Below are 16216 nucleotides of genomic sequence, written 5' to 3'. Positions count from 1 at the left end.
GTAAATACAAATGCTGTCCACACTAAACAGGGCAAGTCCTCCTTATGCTGGGCTCCTGAGCCAATCAAAATATCTGGGAAACCATGCCTGCATGTCTTGTGGAGAGAGGAGGAGACCACAGGAAAATGTTGACAAAGACGAAGGGACTTTGGTATCAGAATTTAGAATTTGCCACGACTGTTGTATGATTCTTTTGTCAGATTTATTTACTGCTCATTGAGTTTAAACAACACTAACCTACTGAACACCCCCCCCCAACGAGTATGCATTTCTCAATATGGCCAAACAATGCCAATCAGAGTATACACAACAGATGGATTAGGTGGAGACAGTTGGATTACAGTGACAGAATCTCAACCCCCCCGGAAAACTTCTAAATGTTTAATCAATGTTTCAACTCATTATAACATCTTTTGCAATGTTGCATTGGTAACAATGGCATTTCTCTCGATATAATCTTATTTGTTTATGCAAATTAGTAATGTCACATTAGTCATTAAGATAATTTGACTTTGTGGCCACTAAACTAAACTAGACACTTTAAGAACTAAATGTCTCCAGATTAAGCAGCTCAAGATGAATGCTCTTGATTGTTGAGCCAAAGTGAACACTCAACACTCATGCAGCTTTCCAATGTAATAAATTTGACTGGCTTCTATTTATGAACAAATGTTCACAGGGCCCTGATAATGGGATACTAGCCTTGAAGGACTGTTCCTTTTTAAACACCATTTCACTCTTTTCTGAAGCCAATGATTAAGCCATTTCGGAGGTTGTGTCTTCCATTTACAGACACACATTAAAAGGGGCCACTTCTAGTTTAATAACTGATGATAGCATTTTTAACTGATCTGTAACTCTGACAGCCTGAAAAGACCTAGAATTTGTTATATGCAAGTTTTGAAAAGGTCACACACTAATTTACCAGGCATTTCAGGTTCTTTCTAATCAGCATTCACTAGCACTGTTTCAGAATCAGTTCTATTTACACAGTGCCACTGGCTCCTCGCACTGTTTTATCCATTGCAAAGTTAACTTTCCATCTCCCTAACCGTTACTTGTATGTAGACCAAACTAAAAACAAAACAGCGTTGGTTTGAAAACCGTTTAATGTGGAAACACAATGCCATCACACAAAAGCAGGGACATGGAGATACCACAAAGGAACACATTGATTAAATGGAATAAATATTTAACTTCTCCTGAAAGGGCCAGAGCAATGTGCACTGATGGCAACAGATCGTTTTTTTGGAAAATCCATCAGAGTGGTTTCATCTTTAGGCACGCCATTCACGCAGGAGACAGACAGGAACACAGTCAACAAGATCCAAAAAAAAAAACAAAAAAAAAAAAATCGAGAGATTCTGCATTAAGTAATCTTGTACATCTCAAGGAGATTTTATTCTAAATCCTTTCGGGATTAAATTGAGCAAACTACCTCCATGGTCATTTACTCTCATCTCTTCTACAATGAAGTCACGCAGCTCTTTTTTTAAGGCAAAAAGGAATGTTTGGTTTCTGTGGAAAGGATTGAGAGCGCAGCCTACTGGTCAACATGGGGTCTTGCTCTGCGAGAAAGAACAAAAAAATGAAACAGAAAAATTAATCTTGGCTGCAGTGTGTCAACCATTTAGTTTCCAGGAGCGGGTAAACAAGGCTTGCTGTGGAGACAGGGCTTCTTCTCAGGCTGGATTTCAGTCTGCGTGCGTTTCCGCCCAGGTACAGCACAGCCATCGCTGTTCCAATCAAACACAATGCGGCCAGAGCAAAGTGAAATAAATCTCTACATTCCAGAACAATGAGCAGCGGGGTTCCGTCAGAGGGAGGGGCCTTGTGACCTGCTTTGGGGGCCAAGAGCAAGGGCAGCTGGGACAGTCTGGAGGACTGGTGCCCTGCACCGCACTGTCTGCTCGGCTCTGCCCGGGGCCCTGGGCTGCGCGCCAGCCCTTTCACCCAATTATAACGGCTATTACTCAGCAGAAAGGAATAAAAACTGCCACACAATGGGCCTGAATTAAACATTGTGCATCTAAACTGATTACAATTTTCGCTTTTGTTTTTCCGCCTCTCCCCCCCTGCTTTGACGGAAGAGATCTTATCCAGAGCATACCGCTGCAGTTCAGCGCCTTGCAACCCCGAGATGGAAGCCCAGGGAGAGGAGTCCTGCCAGTCTCTGGGCAGTGCAGGATCAGACCGAGCTCTCCCTACAGGCCCGTTTCACTTTCCCCAGCCTATGAGGGCCACTCCCAGCCAGCGTGCTGGAGATAAATCACATCTCTTAAAAAGAATTCCATAGCAATTATAAGCAATTACCATTATAACATGAAAGACTTCTGTATGAGGCCTTTCCAAAGTCAGCCTCCTCAAACACAGAGTGTCTGTACAGATTCTCAGTGCCAGTAGCATAAAATGAAAACATCAGAAGCCAACATATGCAGGCTGAGGTATGTATTTTCTCTCACTCTGAAGTCTTATTTAATGCTGATGCTTCTGTCATTTTAAGCGTTTTGAAGTAATCAGAAACACAGATTGATCCAATCACGTCTTACCTGCAGTAGGAGAACCCCTAGGGCCAGTGGTACTGCAGGTACCAGATGGTGTCGTTGCTCAAAGCTGGTCCAAACAGAGGGTTCAGTTGGGCCAGGATAGCAATCAACCAGCTGTAGAGCCAAATAACAGAAATCTATATTCAACGCTAGGCTAAGCGACAGACCTTTCTTAATTGGTTTTCGTTAATGCTGTAGCAAGTAGATTAATCCTTCACTCTTCACAGTAAGGTGTTGGCCCGGCTAAAACACAGCATGTTCTGTTGTGCTGAATGTTACCTTGATGTTGAAGCAACTGATAGCATTGCTAGCAGCTGGCAGAAATATGGCAGGAATGTTGCTGCTTTAATTTGGTAGCAATGCCACTGCAGAGCATACAAACTTCCTGTTTTACACCTGAACACCGCAGAGTTGAAAAAAGTTGTAAAAATTTGCCTGAGTTTTGAGCTGAAGATTACAAAACTCATCCGGACTGGCAACAATAATTAGGCAAAAAAGAAAGGAACATTGCACACTCGGAGCACCAAAGGCAACTGGTTCAATTACTCATACATGCTTTGAACATGACATTAAAAACAAGTAACGCCTGTTGCTGACAATGTGCAAGAGTCCCTTTTCTTTTGTGGGGGTGTGCCATTTTGGGAGTCCATTATGCAATGCCACAGTTTTAACAGAGTATGCACAAATTTCAAACCTTCATAAAAAGGTATGTGTACTGTAAAACACATGACTGTAACCTATGTTTAAATTGGTTTCCATGTCTGGCTAAACGAAAACCCTTTTCTGCAAGCCAGTGCTCACTCATACATATAACCGGCATTTTGACCAAGCTGAGCAGACAAAGAGGCACCCGAGAAACATAAAATGTAGGCCCTACTCTTGTGATTCTCAATGACATAAAAAGCATTCCTGTTTATTTATGCCTTTTCCAGACCTCTAAGGCATCCAGCTGAACTTATTACTCTAGCTGACACACTTTGTAACAAAATGTTCCTTCGTAGATGTCTCTTTCCAAGTAGATTGTAACTAGTCTACTGTCAGCTCATATTGATGGAATATAATAAATACTTTTATGTTTATTTTTAAGATCTACACACACACACACACACACACACACACACACACACACACACAAACAACTATATTGATGTACACAGACAGAATCAAGCTTTAGCTTGTTCTTTCTATTAATAACAACCAAAGGAAGCGAGGGAAAATGCATTTTCAAGTATTTACTGCCCCCCAGTGTCAATTTGATGATATAACACGCAACAATAATTGCGCACGGTTAATTAATATGCAAAACACGGTCATTCAAAATGTCACGAGAAACGTGATTGACTGTACACAACTGTACCCCGACTGGCCATCACACTTGCTTAATTTTTATTTCACAAGGTCAAAATGACTACTGCAGGCCTGCCCAATCTCAGTCTCACTTCCCTGTTAATTTCCCACATGACAGATGAGTTAGGTCGATATATGCCCCATTGTCGCTGTGCTACATGATTGATTAGGTGATGACAAAAAAACTATTTTCCTGGGAAGCCTGTACTCAGCTGTGGCATCGAGCGATCGATGGCCATGGAAACGGCCAGAGGCTACTGCCTGCTGCTGCTCTCTCCATTCTGCACTGCCCTGCTTTGCTGTGCTGCACTGTTGCACGAACCACCTACAGTCAAAATGATTTAACTGTGGCAAACTTTAGCATTGGGATGCTGTGCGTTCAACTTGTGACACATGAAGAATGAATGGTGAGAAGGGGGTGCCCCGCAGGTATTTGTAAGAGCATTCCCTAGAACAGTAATACTTACAACAAATAGCAGCAAATTGCTGTCAGCACCAACATGGTAACAATGACTCTGTGGGAGAGAGAGAGAGGGAGAGTCCTTTTAGCACCGTGGAAAATACAATACAAGAATGGACAGAAAGCTAGCTAGGCAAAAAGCAGTTTGTATTTGCCTCAATATTCTGCTAGAACACAAAACAGAACGTCTTTAAAGTGTTATGGCCATTTCAAGAATCCCGTTTTGAACTGTAATATACGCTAATCCTGAGATTTTTGGGGAAAGTACACAAGTATACAAGAGAGGCTAACAGTCTAAACGCAATATTAACAACCAAGATGCGCGCGATGCTACTGTATTTCTATGGCTATCTGGTTAAATTGACATTATAACTTCTTTGAACCATTAAAGCTCTGATGGGGTCACATGTTTAGTGTTCAGACCCTCTCTGAATATAAACGGGAACTGCAACAGAAATTAGAAACATGAGAAGGAGGAACTTTAATGACACATCTGTTACTTGCATCTCTTACTAATATTCACGTAGGCTAGCTAGCTAACGATGGCTAATCAAGACAGGAAAGTTTTTTTTAATCCAAAAACCCTTTGCTACTAGCTATTAAATCCAGAAAAAAACTGACGGCCAAGAGGGCTGAATATGTATGTTTTGGCAGAATATGAACAGAATGTTCCTGACATCTGAGACACGGGATGACAGCTTGGATTATTAACGTTAGATACAAATAACGTGATTTGTGTCCAGCTGCAACTAAACAGATAGTGATGTTGGCTTAATATCCAGCATTAGGGGTAAACATCTGTAGTGTACAACACAGATAAAAATACAAGTAGACGGTGCACATGGTGTGAAGGTAATAGCTTTATCAAAAACACACATAAACTAACTAGCCACGTATATTCTATGCTATGAGGCGTCTGATCTGTCAAAAAGCTAGGTAAAGTTAGGTGGTCGATTTTACAGCGAACAATTACATTGCGTCACAGTGGTACACAGTGGTGATAGCCAGTTAGCTACCTACAAACTGACAAACTTTAACTAAATAGTGAAAGTAGGTTGCATTTCCGCCGTCGATTCTGTTTGCTACTCCTCACAGTTCTGTCAGATGGTTATACAGTTGAACAAAAACGCTAACATTTCGGCGATTCTTGACCGACAGAAAAAAAAATGTCACAAAGCTCATGTTAGCTAGCTGGTCTTCTACTCACCCCCTGTTAGGTCCTTTGGGAATGAGCAACGGCACAAACCCTCCAACGATACCCCAAAACGCGGTCATCACTGATATTGATATAACAAAAGTAAGGTCTGCCATCCTCCAAGCTTCTTTGAAGTAAATCGAGGAAAAAGTTCTTTCTTTGGTCAGGTTCACATCAACTTGCAATGCTGCTAACTAGCTGACTATGCAAGCTCCTAAAACAAGCAGCAAGCCGGCTAACTTACGAGCCAGCCAGTTTACACATAACTCCGAAGCCGACCAGGAAGCGAGCATCACATGACGCGTTGGAAACGATAGACGGATAGCCCCGTTCCGCCTAGCTGTAACATTAGAGTCCTGTACCATGAAGGACTGTGTAGCACGGATAGGGTTGCTGTTTCAGTATCTACCATCCAACACACACAACAGCAGACAACACTATAGTGTGACTCTAATGTGTCAAAATATAATTCATTTTGTGAGAAAAGTTTAATGCCATAAAGATGGGCTGGTGTGGAGAACAGTGTATAGGGAACTTTTAAGTTGAAGGTCAGAGGCTGCAATGACATGTATGATACCGATGTTGTATCAGCCAGGTTTATTCTAGATAGCCTTCAATTACCTAAGTGAATTTCCATATTAATTTAAAAATTATTTGCCTTATAGTTAAGTACTGAGATGTGTTATAACTGCCCAAGGTTTACTACTGGTCTGCTAAACTGTCCCCAGTCATTTGGGTGATGATCCTGTACCAGAACACAGAACATGATCGTTCTGCCCTAGAATTATGACATAGTGGAAAATCATTATTTACGGACTTGCTGGTCAATGACATCCTGACAACTTCTGCATTTATTTTCTGGAATATGCTGTGTAACAGTGCCTTTAGAAAGTGGTTGGATTTGTATGATTGTCTTGCATATAAGATCAACAGGACAAGACAGTTCTCTGTGCTAAAAACATAACACCTGGGAAATAAGTTCTGGAACAGAGCAATGGCAATAAGGCAAACTGTTAGCCTGTTAACATTAGTTTGGAGACAAAAATAAAGGAAGCACTTAAAATGTACTTACAAATATTTTAGTGGGGGAATCTGGTTTGAATAAAAACTATCCCACAGCCCCATAACCACGCTTTTCTTTCAGCCCAAATAGGATGTAATGTCATGTATATATCCCTGTACTACCACACAGGTGAGAAATTTTTATTTCAGGTGTTTTCTTTCATCAAGGAGACTTAAGGTTATTGCAAAATTTTCCCTTTCCAAACAAGCTTAAGTCATTTGCATTTTCACCCATATAGCTAATAGCACCACAAAGGCAATGTTCTGACCACAACTTTCAAAGCAAGATGCTAAAAAAACTAATTAGAAACAATTTCACAATGTGCATATTGGACACCTATGCTCTCTAGTTCCATCCAGTTTCTTTGGCCCACATAACAAAGGCATTAATGTTTCATCCTTGCACATTGTGCACCTGTGATAAAACCTTTCTGATCCACGGCCCAATCACAACTGATAAATTTCATCTGTAGTTAACAGAGCAGTCAGCAAGACACTCACTGCAGAAGACATAACACATCTCTTTCCACAACGTCCTGACATCTGGGCAGGCTGATTAGACATCTGCAAATGCTCTGAAAACTTTCATACAGACTTGCATCAATACACTGCAATTTTGGCCGGGATAGTAAAAAGGGCTGTGACCATTCAAACCTCACCATCACCAACATCTGCCGTTACCTCTGCAAAGCTATTTAAGCAAGTGCACAACATACTGATACATAACCTTCCTTACCAAACTAGACAGTCACCAAGATATTTCACCTCTTCCATGAAACCATTTGGTTTATTGGATGAGCAACACAGAATGGGACAAACACATAAACCTCCAAAAACAAAAGACGACAGCATTTTTTTTTTTTTTTTACAGTCTTTTATTGTGGCTAACAAAAGGTGGATTTTTTTCACTCCTGCATTTTTTCGATGGTCTCCTCCTTGTATTTTCCCTTCTCCTTGCCGTCCTGTCGTGACTTGGCCTTGCGTTCCAGGATCTTTTTGCGGTCCTTGTCAAGCTTCAGCCTTGTGATCACGACCTGTAAGAAAAACACGTAGAAATGTTGGGATCGTTCATACCCAAGTCCTGTGTGTCTTCATGTATCCTTTTAGTACCTATTGAAATAAATGGTCAAATAATGGGCAAACCGTACATTTCTAATGAACAGGGAACTTCAAGCATAAGTAGTCAACAAATCAACTCACTGTACCATTCTTTCACACTATGAACCCCCACCCCATCTAGTGCCTCCCTTGAAAGAACTATGAACATTGAACTTGTATCAGATAATTCAGAGGAATTCACCAGCCTTCCAAGGAAACAAAAGCCTATTGAACTGCTGATCATATTAAGATACAACTCACTTCTAACATCTCAATTCATATACGCAGTGCTAAGGGTTTAAGTCAACATCTCTCTACTCCTTGCAATTCAGAGGCTGCTTTAAGTTAGCTTTTACTATTCCTTATTCCATCCTGTCACTGTATGTAACACATACAGCTTTTCAGCTACACTTACAAAACATGGCAATAACCTCAGCTACTATGGAATTGTGTTGCTTGTGGTTTGAGATATGTATAATGGTACACCAAAAAAAATTCTCATTCACAAAGAGAACATTTAGAATCTGAACATTCTAGCACATGCAACTAATGTCACAAAGGGCGTGCTAATGCAGCCAGTCTCTTGACTGAAGCATATACCTACTAGCTACAGCTATGCTACGCCATTGCCTCAAACTTTCCTTTCTAGTATATCTTCTGAATGCCTGTCATTTTTCCACACTACCTTGTATATTCTGTTGACATTTTCATTCAAGAAACCAATTTCTTTAATAGTGACTACACTCCTTTCATAACAGGTTTATTAAGGCAGTTTATCACAAACTGCATAAACTGACCATAACTGTTGACAGACCCCCATGAGCGTGTGATACACAACATCCATGATTAAAGGCACACAAGGCAATCCTCTAGTCTTAAAACTCTACACAACCTTGACTCCTGCAGGATTAGCAAAGAAATACCACAAGGCTGGAACTGCCATACTGCAGAGCAAAAACCAACCATAATTTTCGTACGATACATGTACGGACACCAGCTTCCAAGCTGATCTAAAAGCCGGTTAACACTGCTAGTTAACACCATTTCTACCAATACACACACTGACTTTACATTATTTTCTGCAAAAATTTACATTCGTATCCTAGAGGGGTTTTGGCAGACGAATGTGCCAAAATGCATCTTGCAACTTTCTTGCAAAAAGATTGTCAACTTGCTCCCACATGGTTATTCCAAACATGTCAACAGTAGACACTTCTCTACAGCCACAATACAAAAGACAGTATCAACTGTGAATGCAATGAATGGATACATGTAAAACACAAACCATATTTAGACCACACATCTCTTCAAAGACAATAACAAGCAGGTCTCTAAAGTGTAGTAACAAAGGTTAGAAGTCAACCGTTTGACTTGCACACTAAACATGTGCACCTTCCAAAAATCATCATTGACTAAACAATGAATTGTCATGCAACAAAACTTAAACATGCCATTCTACAGAGACCCTACCACCGAATGAATTAAACTTATGCAGGTCATATGCTTGACATTTGACAATTTCAAAACACAAAATATCTATTCTTATTGGTTTTAGGATGAATAAATGAATGAACACATCAGAGTTTGTGTGATTACTAGGATAAATGATGTCTTCAGGTCCTGCATTTTATAATTACACATAACTTTGTGGAGGCAGCCATTTTGCAGATCATAAACTGTCACATCCTGCAATAAGTATGATTAAATGTGTTATCAAATTATTCTATGATTCTATTTTTATAGTTCTATTTTATGTTTTTTTTTCTTTTACATGTCACAGTGTACTGAGCAGTTCCATCCCATCCCTAGTTTTGCACAATGGCCGAAAAGTGGAGGGCCTTACCTTGCTAGGGTGGATACCAACATGCACGGTTGTGCCGTTGGCCTTCTCACGCTGCACACGCTCGATGTAGATGACGTACTTCTTCCTGTAGACCTGCACAACTTTGCCAATCTGCTGGCCTTTGTAATGTCCCCGGACAACCTGCAACGCACACCACACAATCCAATTACAAAGCTTTTACAACATGTATGACTGCCTTGGCCATTAAAAAAAGGAACAATGAAGATGGGCTTCAAATATGAAAAAAAAAAAACAAACATATCTTTCTGCATATCCACGGGTTCTGCCACATACTGCAATCCCCGCAGTCAAATTAGGAGCTGCAGTGTAGCATAGTGGCAAGGAGCATTACACTGTGTTACTGGCATTTAGCAGATGCTCCTATCCAGAGCGACTTACATTGGTTAGTTTTTTACAATGTCATCCACTTATACAGCTGGATATTTACTGAGACAACTGTGGGTTAAGTACCCTGGAGCAGAGCTCATAACTGAAAGGGTGCCAGTTTGATACCCCACTGGGGCACCCTTAGGCAAGGTACTTAAGCCAGAACTGCCTCAGTAAATATCCAGCTGTATAAATGGATAACATGCAAAAATGTTAACCTAGGTAAGTTTCTCAGGACAAGTGTGTCTGCCAAATGACAATAATGTCGTTACACTGAACAGGTTACAAAGCCAACACTGCGTGATCAAAGGTCATAAAGCAAGACACAAGGAGCTGGTTTAGGGAATGGGTCCTACCTGGACCTCGTCATCCTTACGGATGGGCATGGACCTCACGTTGTACTTCTGCCTAAGCTCCTTGGAGAGGGGAGAGGACATGATCTTTCTGCGGATGTGAGACGGGGCATTGAAGTGCCTCTTGCGGTTCTTGCGACGGGATGACGTCACAAACGGATTCAGCTTCATGATGGCTAATGTCAAAGACAGAATGAACATTGAAAGCAGGTTAGATTTATGTGGTAAAACACACAGGATTCATGCAAGACTTCGCGGACAGTACACATTCGTAAATTACAACACGTGGTTCATATGTCTACTATGAAGAGAGCTTTGATGAATAACTGCCACAAAAGGGGACCTTTAACCGTCTCCGAAACAAAATAACCTTTACAAATTCTAATAAATCCTGTTACAGATTCCTTGCTGGGTAGGTATACTGTTCCTAGCTAGCAAAAAAAAAAAACTCCAAACCTTTCTACAAAACTGATCAGATCCACTCAGTGTCCATTAACTTGTAGATCGCAAACTAGTGAAACCATTACACCATGAAAGCCAGGTAAAGGTGTATCACTATACTCTCTCCTGAATCAATAATTTCTCAAATCCTACTGCCTTCAAGTGCCAAAACGATCCAGATAACTGCCTGCCATCTTACATCGGCTAGCAAACCATCGCACTAGCTAACAGGTTTTGTAGTTACTCTCTTAGCTGGTACGAGACTGTTATGTAGCTAGCTAGATAGCATTAAGTACCGTAGGACTGTTCGGTCAAATAATTTCTCGACTAAGTAGCCCATTAGATCCTACTGTTTTTGGTGCATTTGCAACTGTACATTAAGTCCATGCCACCACACCGGACCTGGAATATTGTTGCCATATAGGCCAAGACAGAACGCTGCCTGGAGATCTGGTGTTAAAACGTTAATCTGATGGAAAATAATGCCAGCAACACATTAAACAGGGGGCCCGGTAAAGAAATCGTTTGAATCCAGAGTATTATGTCCCGATTTCAACAAGGATGAAAAAAGATATCACTACGCTTCACATTTGCCAGCAGATCTTACCCTGCCGATCACTCCACAATGGCCGCCGGAAAAGAGAGAACGTATGTACTTCCGCTCACATTAGTCGACATCGAGTTCCCGCGAGAACAACCACATCTGAACGAGATCTGAAATATCGCTCCTCTTGTCCTTCGGCTGTGAATCTAGAGATCTAGAAGTAGTATATACAGTCACATGCTTGGCAGCAGCATATGTCTGAATTGTGAACCGTGATAACAAATGGCAATAATGTAAATGACATTAATGTGGCATTTTCATGTTTTTCTGTGGGTATATCAACCTGTGAACGGCTGATCTTATGTAGCAAGCAAAAATGTGGACTTAACATTTTAGTCACACCAGGTAGCCTAACTAGGCTAGCAGGCTGAGATACAAAGACTTGAAATTCTCTGGCAAGCTGCAAAAGACTAGAAATTCATGGAATTAGCGCTCAGTCAGGGCTCCGCTCACATCGAAGTTACTGCCACAACTTTTTAAAAAAGTAAACTTGGACGTGAAAACGTTCACACAACAGTGCCTGTTATTAAAATAGTCTACGAAATGACAATTGAATTTATCTTACAATCGGTTTTTGAGAATACTTTGTCAAGAATAACTAGTGATACCGAAACATGGAGAGAAATGCAAATTGGGACTCAAGAGCCAATCGTAGCATACAGTATATGATGGGGTAGCTTTCATGCGTAACTGTAATGTGTCACACGACTACATCGTTCTGTCCCTAGAGCAGCTAAATTTGAGAACACACTTCTAGGCAAAGTATCATCTTCCTGTCATGCAGTATTTCCCTCAGCTCGGGTTATTTCTGCCCAACGCAGGCCTGACAATAGGCTAACCTAAAAAGAACCTTTATAAAATCGTTTAAATCGTATTCCTTGGTTATTAGAGTGGAAACCCGGTACTACATTGTCTTCATTCGCGTGAAAGCACTAAGTGCTTCTGAAACTTATGAATGGATGGGAGCATGAGCTGATCGTTCCTCTTCATTCAGAAGTTGCGCAAAGGAGCCAACTCATTCAAAATATAGGCCATATCTTAATTGTCTGGGACCGACGCTTTTGTTGAATTACTTTTGTAGAGCGTTCGCTCAATGAAAGTACAAAATGTGTGGTGGCATTTATTGTGGTCACTGAGTGCCTGAGGGAGGGGGCCGTCTTCAGAAGTTAAAAAGTACGGGACATGAAAACACCCATTTCATAGATGTGAACCTTGAGCAGGTGTGCTTTTACAACACTGAGTCAACAGAGTCTTTCAAATATGGATTTTGAAATGAAAGGGGTGACAGACACAGACCCGGGATGGATTATGGCAACACAACAGTCACTCTACCGGGTTAGATTTTCTTTCAAAGGGCGTTTCCTGAAATTTGTTTACCCCAGTAGAGCATTATTGTCTGTACTTTGTGGTGGGTTTGCATTTAATTGAAAGAGGCCAAAAAGGAAAAGGAACTTTCACCAGACAAACGCACAGTGACACAAAGACCAGAGTCAAGAAACCATTACCATTGCAATTATGAGATTTACGTAATAAATGAATGAACATTACAAATTCTTCTGTGTATCTTAAAAGTCTTAAAGTCTTTTCGCCTATCATTCATTTCTTTACATATTCAAAAGACATTAGAATATGTTTATGCCAGTCAACTACGATGTTTCACGGTAACACAGCTCAACATAACAGAATGTTGTCTGGATAAATTTTTTGCTGAAATCATTCACTGTCATCAACGACATCTCTCTTTAAAACCAGACTGGCTGAAAAGTTTATAGCCACCTACGGTACGATAGGTTTGTGGTCGATTATCATAGCTTGTGTACCTGGTCTGAGAAGCGTGCAAGCTGTCAACATGGCAATGAATAAGTTATAAATCAAAGAGGGAGCCGTAAAAGAAAGAATAAAGACATTCCTTTCGTGCAAAGTGTCTGAGACGCGCTGAACTGAGAGGTTTGTTTGTCAGTGCTCACGTGATCTGTGGGATTATGTTTTATTATTTCTCCTCATCTTTACCGCTCAGTGCTGTACAAGATTGTTTTTACAGCAGTGGCACGGAGCGTGTAGCTGTTGGACACGTGCAGACAGAATATTTTGAATTTTGACTGCTTTGAATTTTTCGAGGATAACCACATTTTCAGGGGAAAGATTAAGTGGTCAGTGATTGATTAACAGTGACATATTTCAGATTTACTAAATTCAAGATCAGTAGTTAAATTTTTCCTGCGGTTTCCATTGAGTGACCATGGTCAGTTCATGCAAACGCAAGGTAAGTGCACGGACTCAAAGTCGTTTAGTAAAGCAGTTGCATTAATTATGATGAAATCATCTGGCCCTCCTGCCATGTCGCTTTAATTAAACCATATTAAGCATCTATATATAAATTATGTGTTTATCTATGTGAATAGATTAACCAGATATTGTCACAGGCGCATTGTATCCCATCAATCGTAACTGTATCTGTAACTGTAATATTAGTGGCTGCCGATTAAAACAGCACGCTGTTGTTTTGTTCTATTCTAGGTGTTTGTTGCATTTATGATTTGCATGATGGCAGTCCTTGTGGCGCAGACGGAGTCAAAGGAAAAGCGCAAAGACGGAAAGGGGGCGCGACGAAAACACGGCCGGGTCAGGAACAAAAATTTGCCACATAATTCCACCTCACAAAATAGTTCACCCGACCCCATAATGGCAGGTGTCGATGCGGGAGTCCTACAGGTGGTATGGGAGGAGGACTTTGAAAAAAGCATTGAAGAGATGGTGTCACAAGTGAGGAATAACTCCGCGCTTTCCAAAAACAAATGTGTGGTGGACCGGCAGCTCTGGATGTCCAACAGTAGGAGTCTGTCTCCCTGGTCATACAGGTGAGTATAAATTATACAACAGTTTGATCCCCACCTTATTTTTAATACTCGCATGCAATATGTCCATCCACCACAACACCAAAAGCAGTTGCTGCTGTAGTTTATATGATTCATTATTAAAATATGTAAACTATTAATCTACTATAGCGTTAACTATAGAAATAATAAATAAAAGGCGAAAATCCCAATATCACATCAGCTTAACTTTCTTTTGAAGCATTGGCGTGTTGTCATAGCCTATTGTTTTCACGGCAAATTCAGAATCAACCACGATGAGAACCGGATACCGGTGGACATTCCCGAGGCCAAGTGCTCTTGCGTGGGTTGCATCAACCCCTTCACCATGCAGGAGGACCGCACCATGACCAGCGTGCTCATCTACACAAAGATACCCGTGCGCAGGCGACTATGTGACAAGCTTACCAAGAGAATCAGGAAGAAGAAGAAGTGTATTCCTCTGTATAGGACGGTGGTGGAGAGCATTGCCGTGGGCTGCACCTGTATAGTGTGATATAAGGGAGCGTATTTAGTGGGAAAGTCAACTGTAAGTCATTCTATCTCTACTGCGTGGGTTTATGGATTTCTTTCCCATTAAAATATATAATCTGAATATACATGTATTTGCCAGAACCTCCGTTGTTTGTTTGTTTCAAAGTACATAATAAAAGTGAATATTCACATTGGATTTCTACTTTCTGTATTACAACTCTCTAAAGTATACTCATGGGATATTCAGGGAAGCTGTTGCAAGATTAGCATGTATACTATAACTCATTTAGCTACACATAACTATATATCAGAGCTGACTGTTGAGTGTTGTCTGCGTAGTCTTATGCAACATATATGGCTACATATTCAATCATCAATCTATTTTGCAGCACCATCTCATTTTAAATGGAAATTATAATACATTTACAAGCACTTAATGTGTATACCTACAGACAAATCACTGTTTGTTGATCCATAATAAATACATACACCTCTCCTGTGAAAGAAGTAGAAACAAGACTTCTGTCATTGCCTGTACAGAAGGAATTATCCATGAATGGAGAAAAGAAGGTTGATCAGCTGAAATGATGTTTAAAATGGTTGTAGCCAGATTCTTAGAATGAAGTTGAAAGACAATGCTCACAGATCAGGTGTCTTCAATATGTTCATTGTTTATCTTTACAAGGCACGCAATGCTTTTCTTCATATGCAACACCTTTCCTTAAAAATAAAAAAGCCTCCATGAACTGCATTTTTTCTTTTATACTTTATCCTTAAATATTTCAAAGTGCTGGCTGACTTTTACATTGGTATGAAAAAAATATAATTAAATTAATAATAATGCCTGTCTTCTTAAAAAAATTAATTGTAATGACTTATTGAAATGAAATTCCATGTAGAGCACTTGATAGGGGATAATGATAGGGAAATTATCTTAAGGGCTTTTAAGTGAACAAGCTCAAATGTGTTGTTTGTCTACACAATAATCTGTAGTGTTTGGCTCCTCCTTACAAACCTTTAGATCCAACCCCATACTACCACCGCACATGGGGTCTTCCTCTTGTTTATCAGATATTTCCACTCGATCATCCCCTGCTGCTGGCTCCACCTATGATAGTCCAGGAGCACAATGTTACCCAATACAGATACAATGTACCTGATACATTAATTTGTATGTAGCAAGCCGTATGTTGTGAGTTCAAGGGTGTTCCACTAGTTAAAAGCTGTAATGCTGATGAGGTAGTCACTGTTGACTAGTTGCAGGTATAATGTTACAGTAAACAAGACATAATTTGTTAGCTAGCTAGTTACCAAACATTAAGCTACCTAGCAAGCGCACATAACAGCATATAAGTAAACCAATGTTTATTTCCTTGACTGTAATGGGAAAACCTAAAATGAATCAAGTAATTACTGTCATAAAGTTAAAGCTGGCTAGTAACTATTGGTAGCTTATTTGTTAGCTGTTATTGAGAAAACCCAAAGCTTACAAGTTGATCTGGATCACCATAAAAGGGATAAACTGGAAATCCA

At 40.4% G+C, this 16216-nt stretch overlaps 3 protein-coding genes across 3 annotated transcripts; 1 reads left to right on the top strand and 2 right to left on the bottom strand.

The window, feature by feature from the left end:
* Positions 1 to 1346: 1346 nt before the first annotated feature.
* Positions 1347 to 5816, bottom strand: LOC118791469 (V-type proton ATPase subunit e 1-like). Its single transcript, XM_036548839.1, has 4 exons — positions 5561 to 5816; positions 4361 to 4408; positions 2550 to 2660; positions 1347 to 1568 (listed from the first exon to the last, which is right to left on the bottom strand). The coding sequence occupies exons 1-3, from the start codon at positions 5662 to 5664 to the stop codon at positions 2567 to 2569; spliced, it is 246 nt and encodes an 81-aa protein (XP_036404732.1). The 5' UTR covers positions 5665 to 5816; the 3' UTR covers positions 1347 to 1568; positions 2550 to 2566.
* Positions 5817 to 7461: 1645 nt separating this feature from the next.
* LOC118791035 (60S ribosomal protein L26-like) lies at positions 7462 to 11412 on the bottom strand. The gene is made up of 4 exons (XM_036548251.1): positions 11340 to 11412; positions 10295 to 10467; positions 9552 to 9692; positions 7462 to 7644 (listed from the first exon to the last, which is right to left on the bottom strand). Exons 2-4 carry the CDS (start codon positions 10460 to 10462, stop codon positions 7516 to 7518), a joined length of 438 nt encoding a protein of 145 aa, XP_036404144.1. The 5' UTR covers positions 10463 to 10467; positions 11340 to 11412; the 3' UTR covers positions 7462 to 7515.
* Positions 11413 to 13868: 2456 nt separating this feature from the next.
* LOC118790719 (interleukin-17B-like) lies at positions 13869 to 14705 on the top strand. The gene is made up of 2 exons (XM_036547708.1): positions 13869 to 14194; positions 14456 to 14705. Exons 1-2 carry the CDS (start codon positions 13869 to 13871, stop codon positions 14703 to 14705), a joined length of 576 nt encoding a protein of 191 aa, XP_036403601.1.
* Positions 14706 to 16216: the final 1511 nt, after the last annotated feature.

Source organism: Megalops cyprinoides, chromosome 16 (genome assembly GCF_013368585.1).
Source record: "Megalops cyprinoides isolate fMegCyp1 chromosome 16, fMegCyp1.pri, whole genome shotgun sequence".
Taxonomy (NCBI): Eukaryota; Metazoa; Chordata; class Actinopteri; order Elopiformes; family Megalopidae; genus Megalops; species Megalops cyprinoides.
This window is presented reverse-complemented; position numbering and strand designations above follow the sequence as displayed.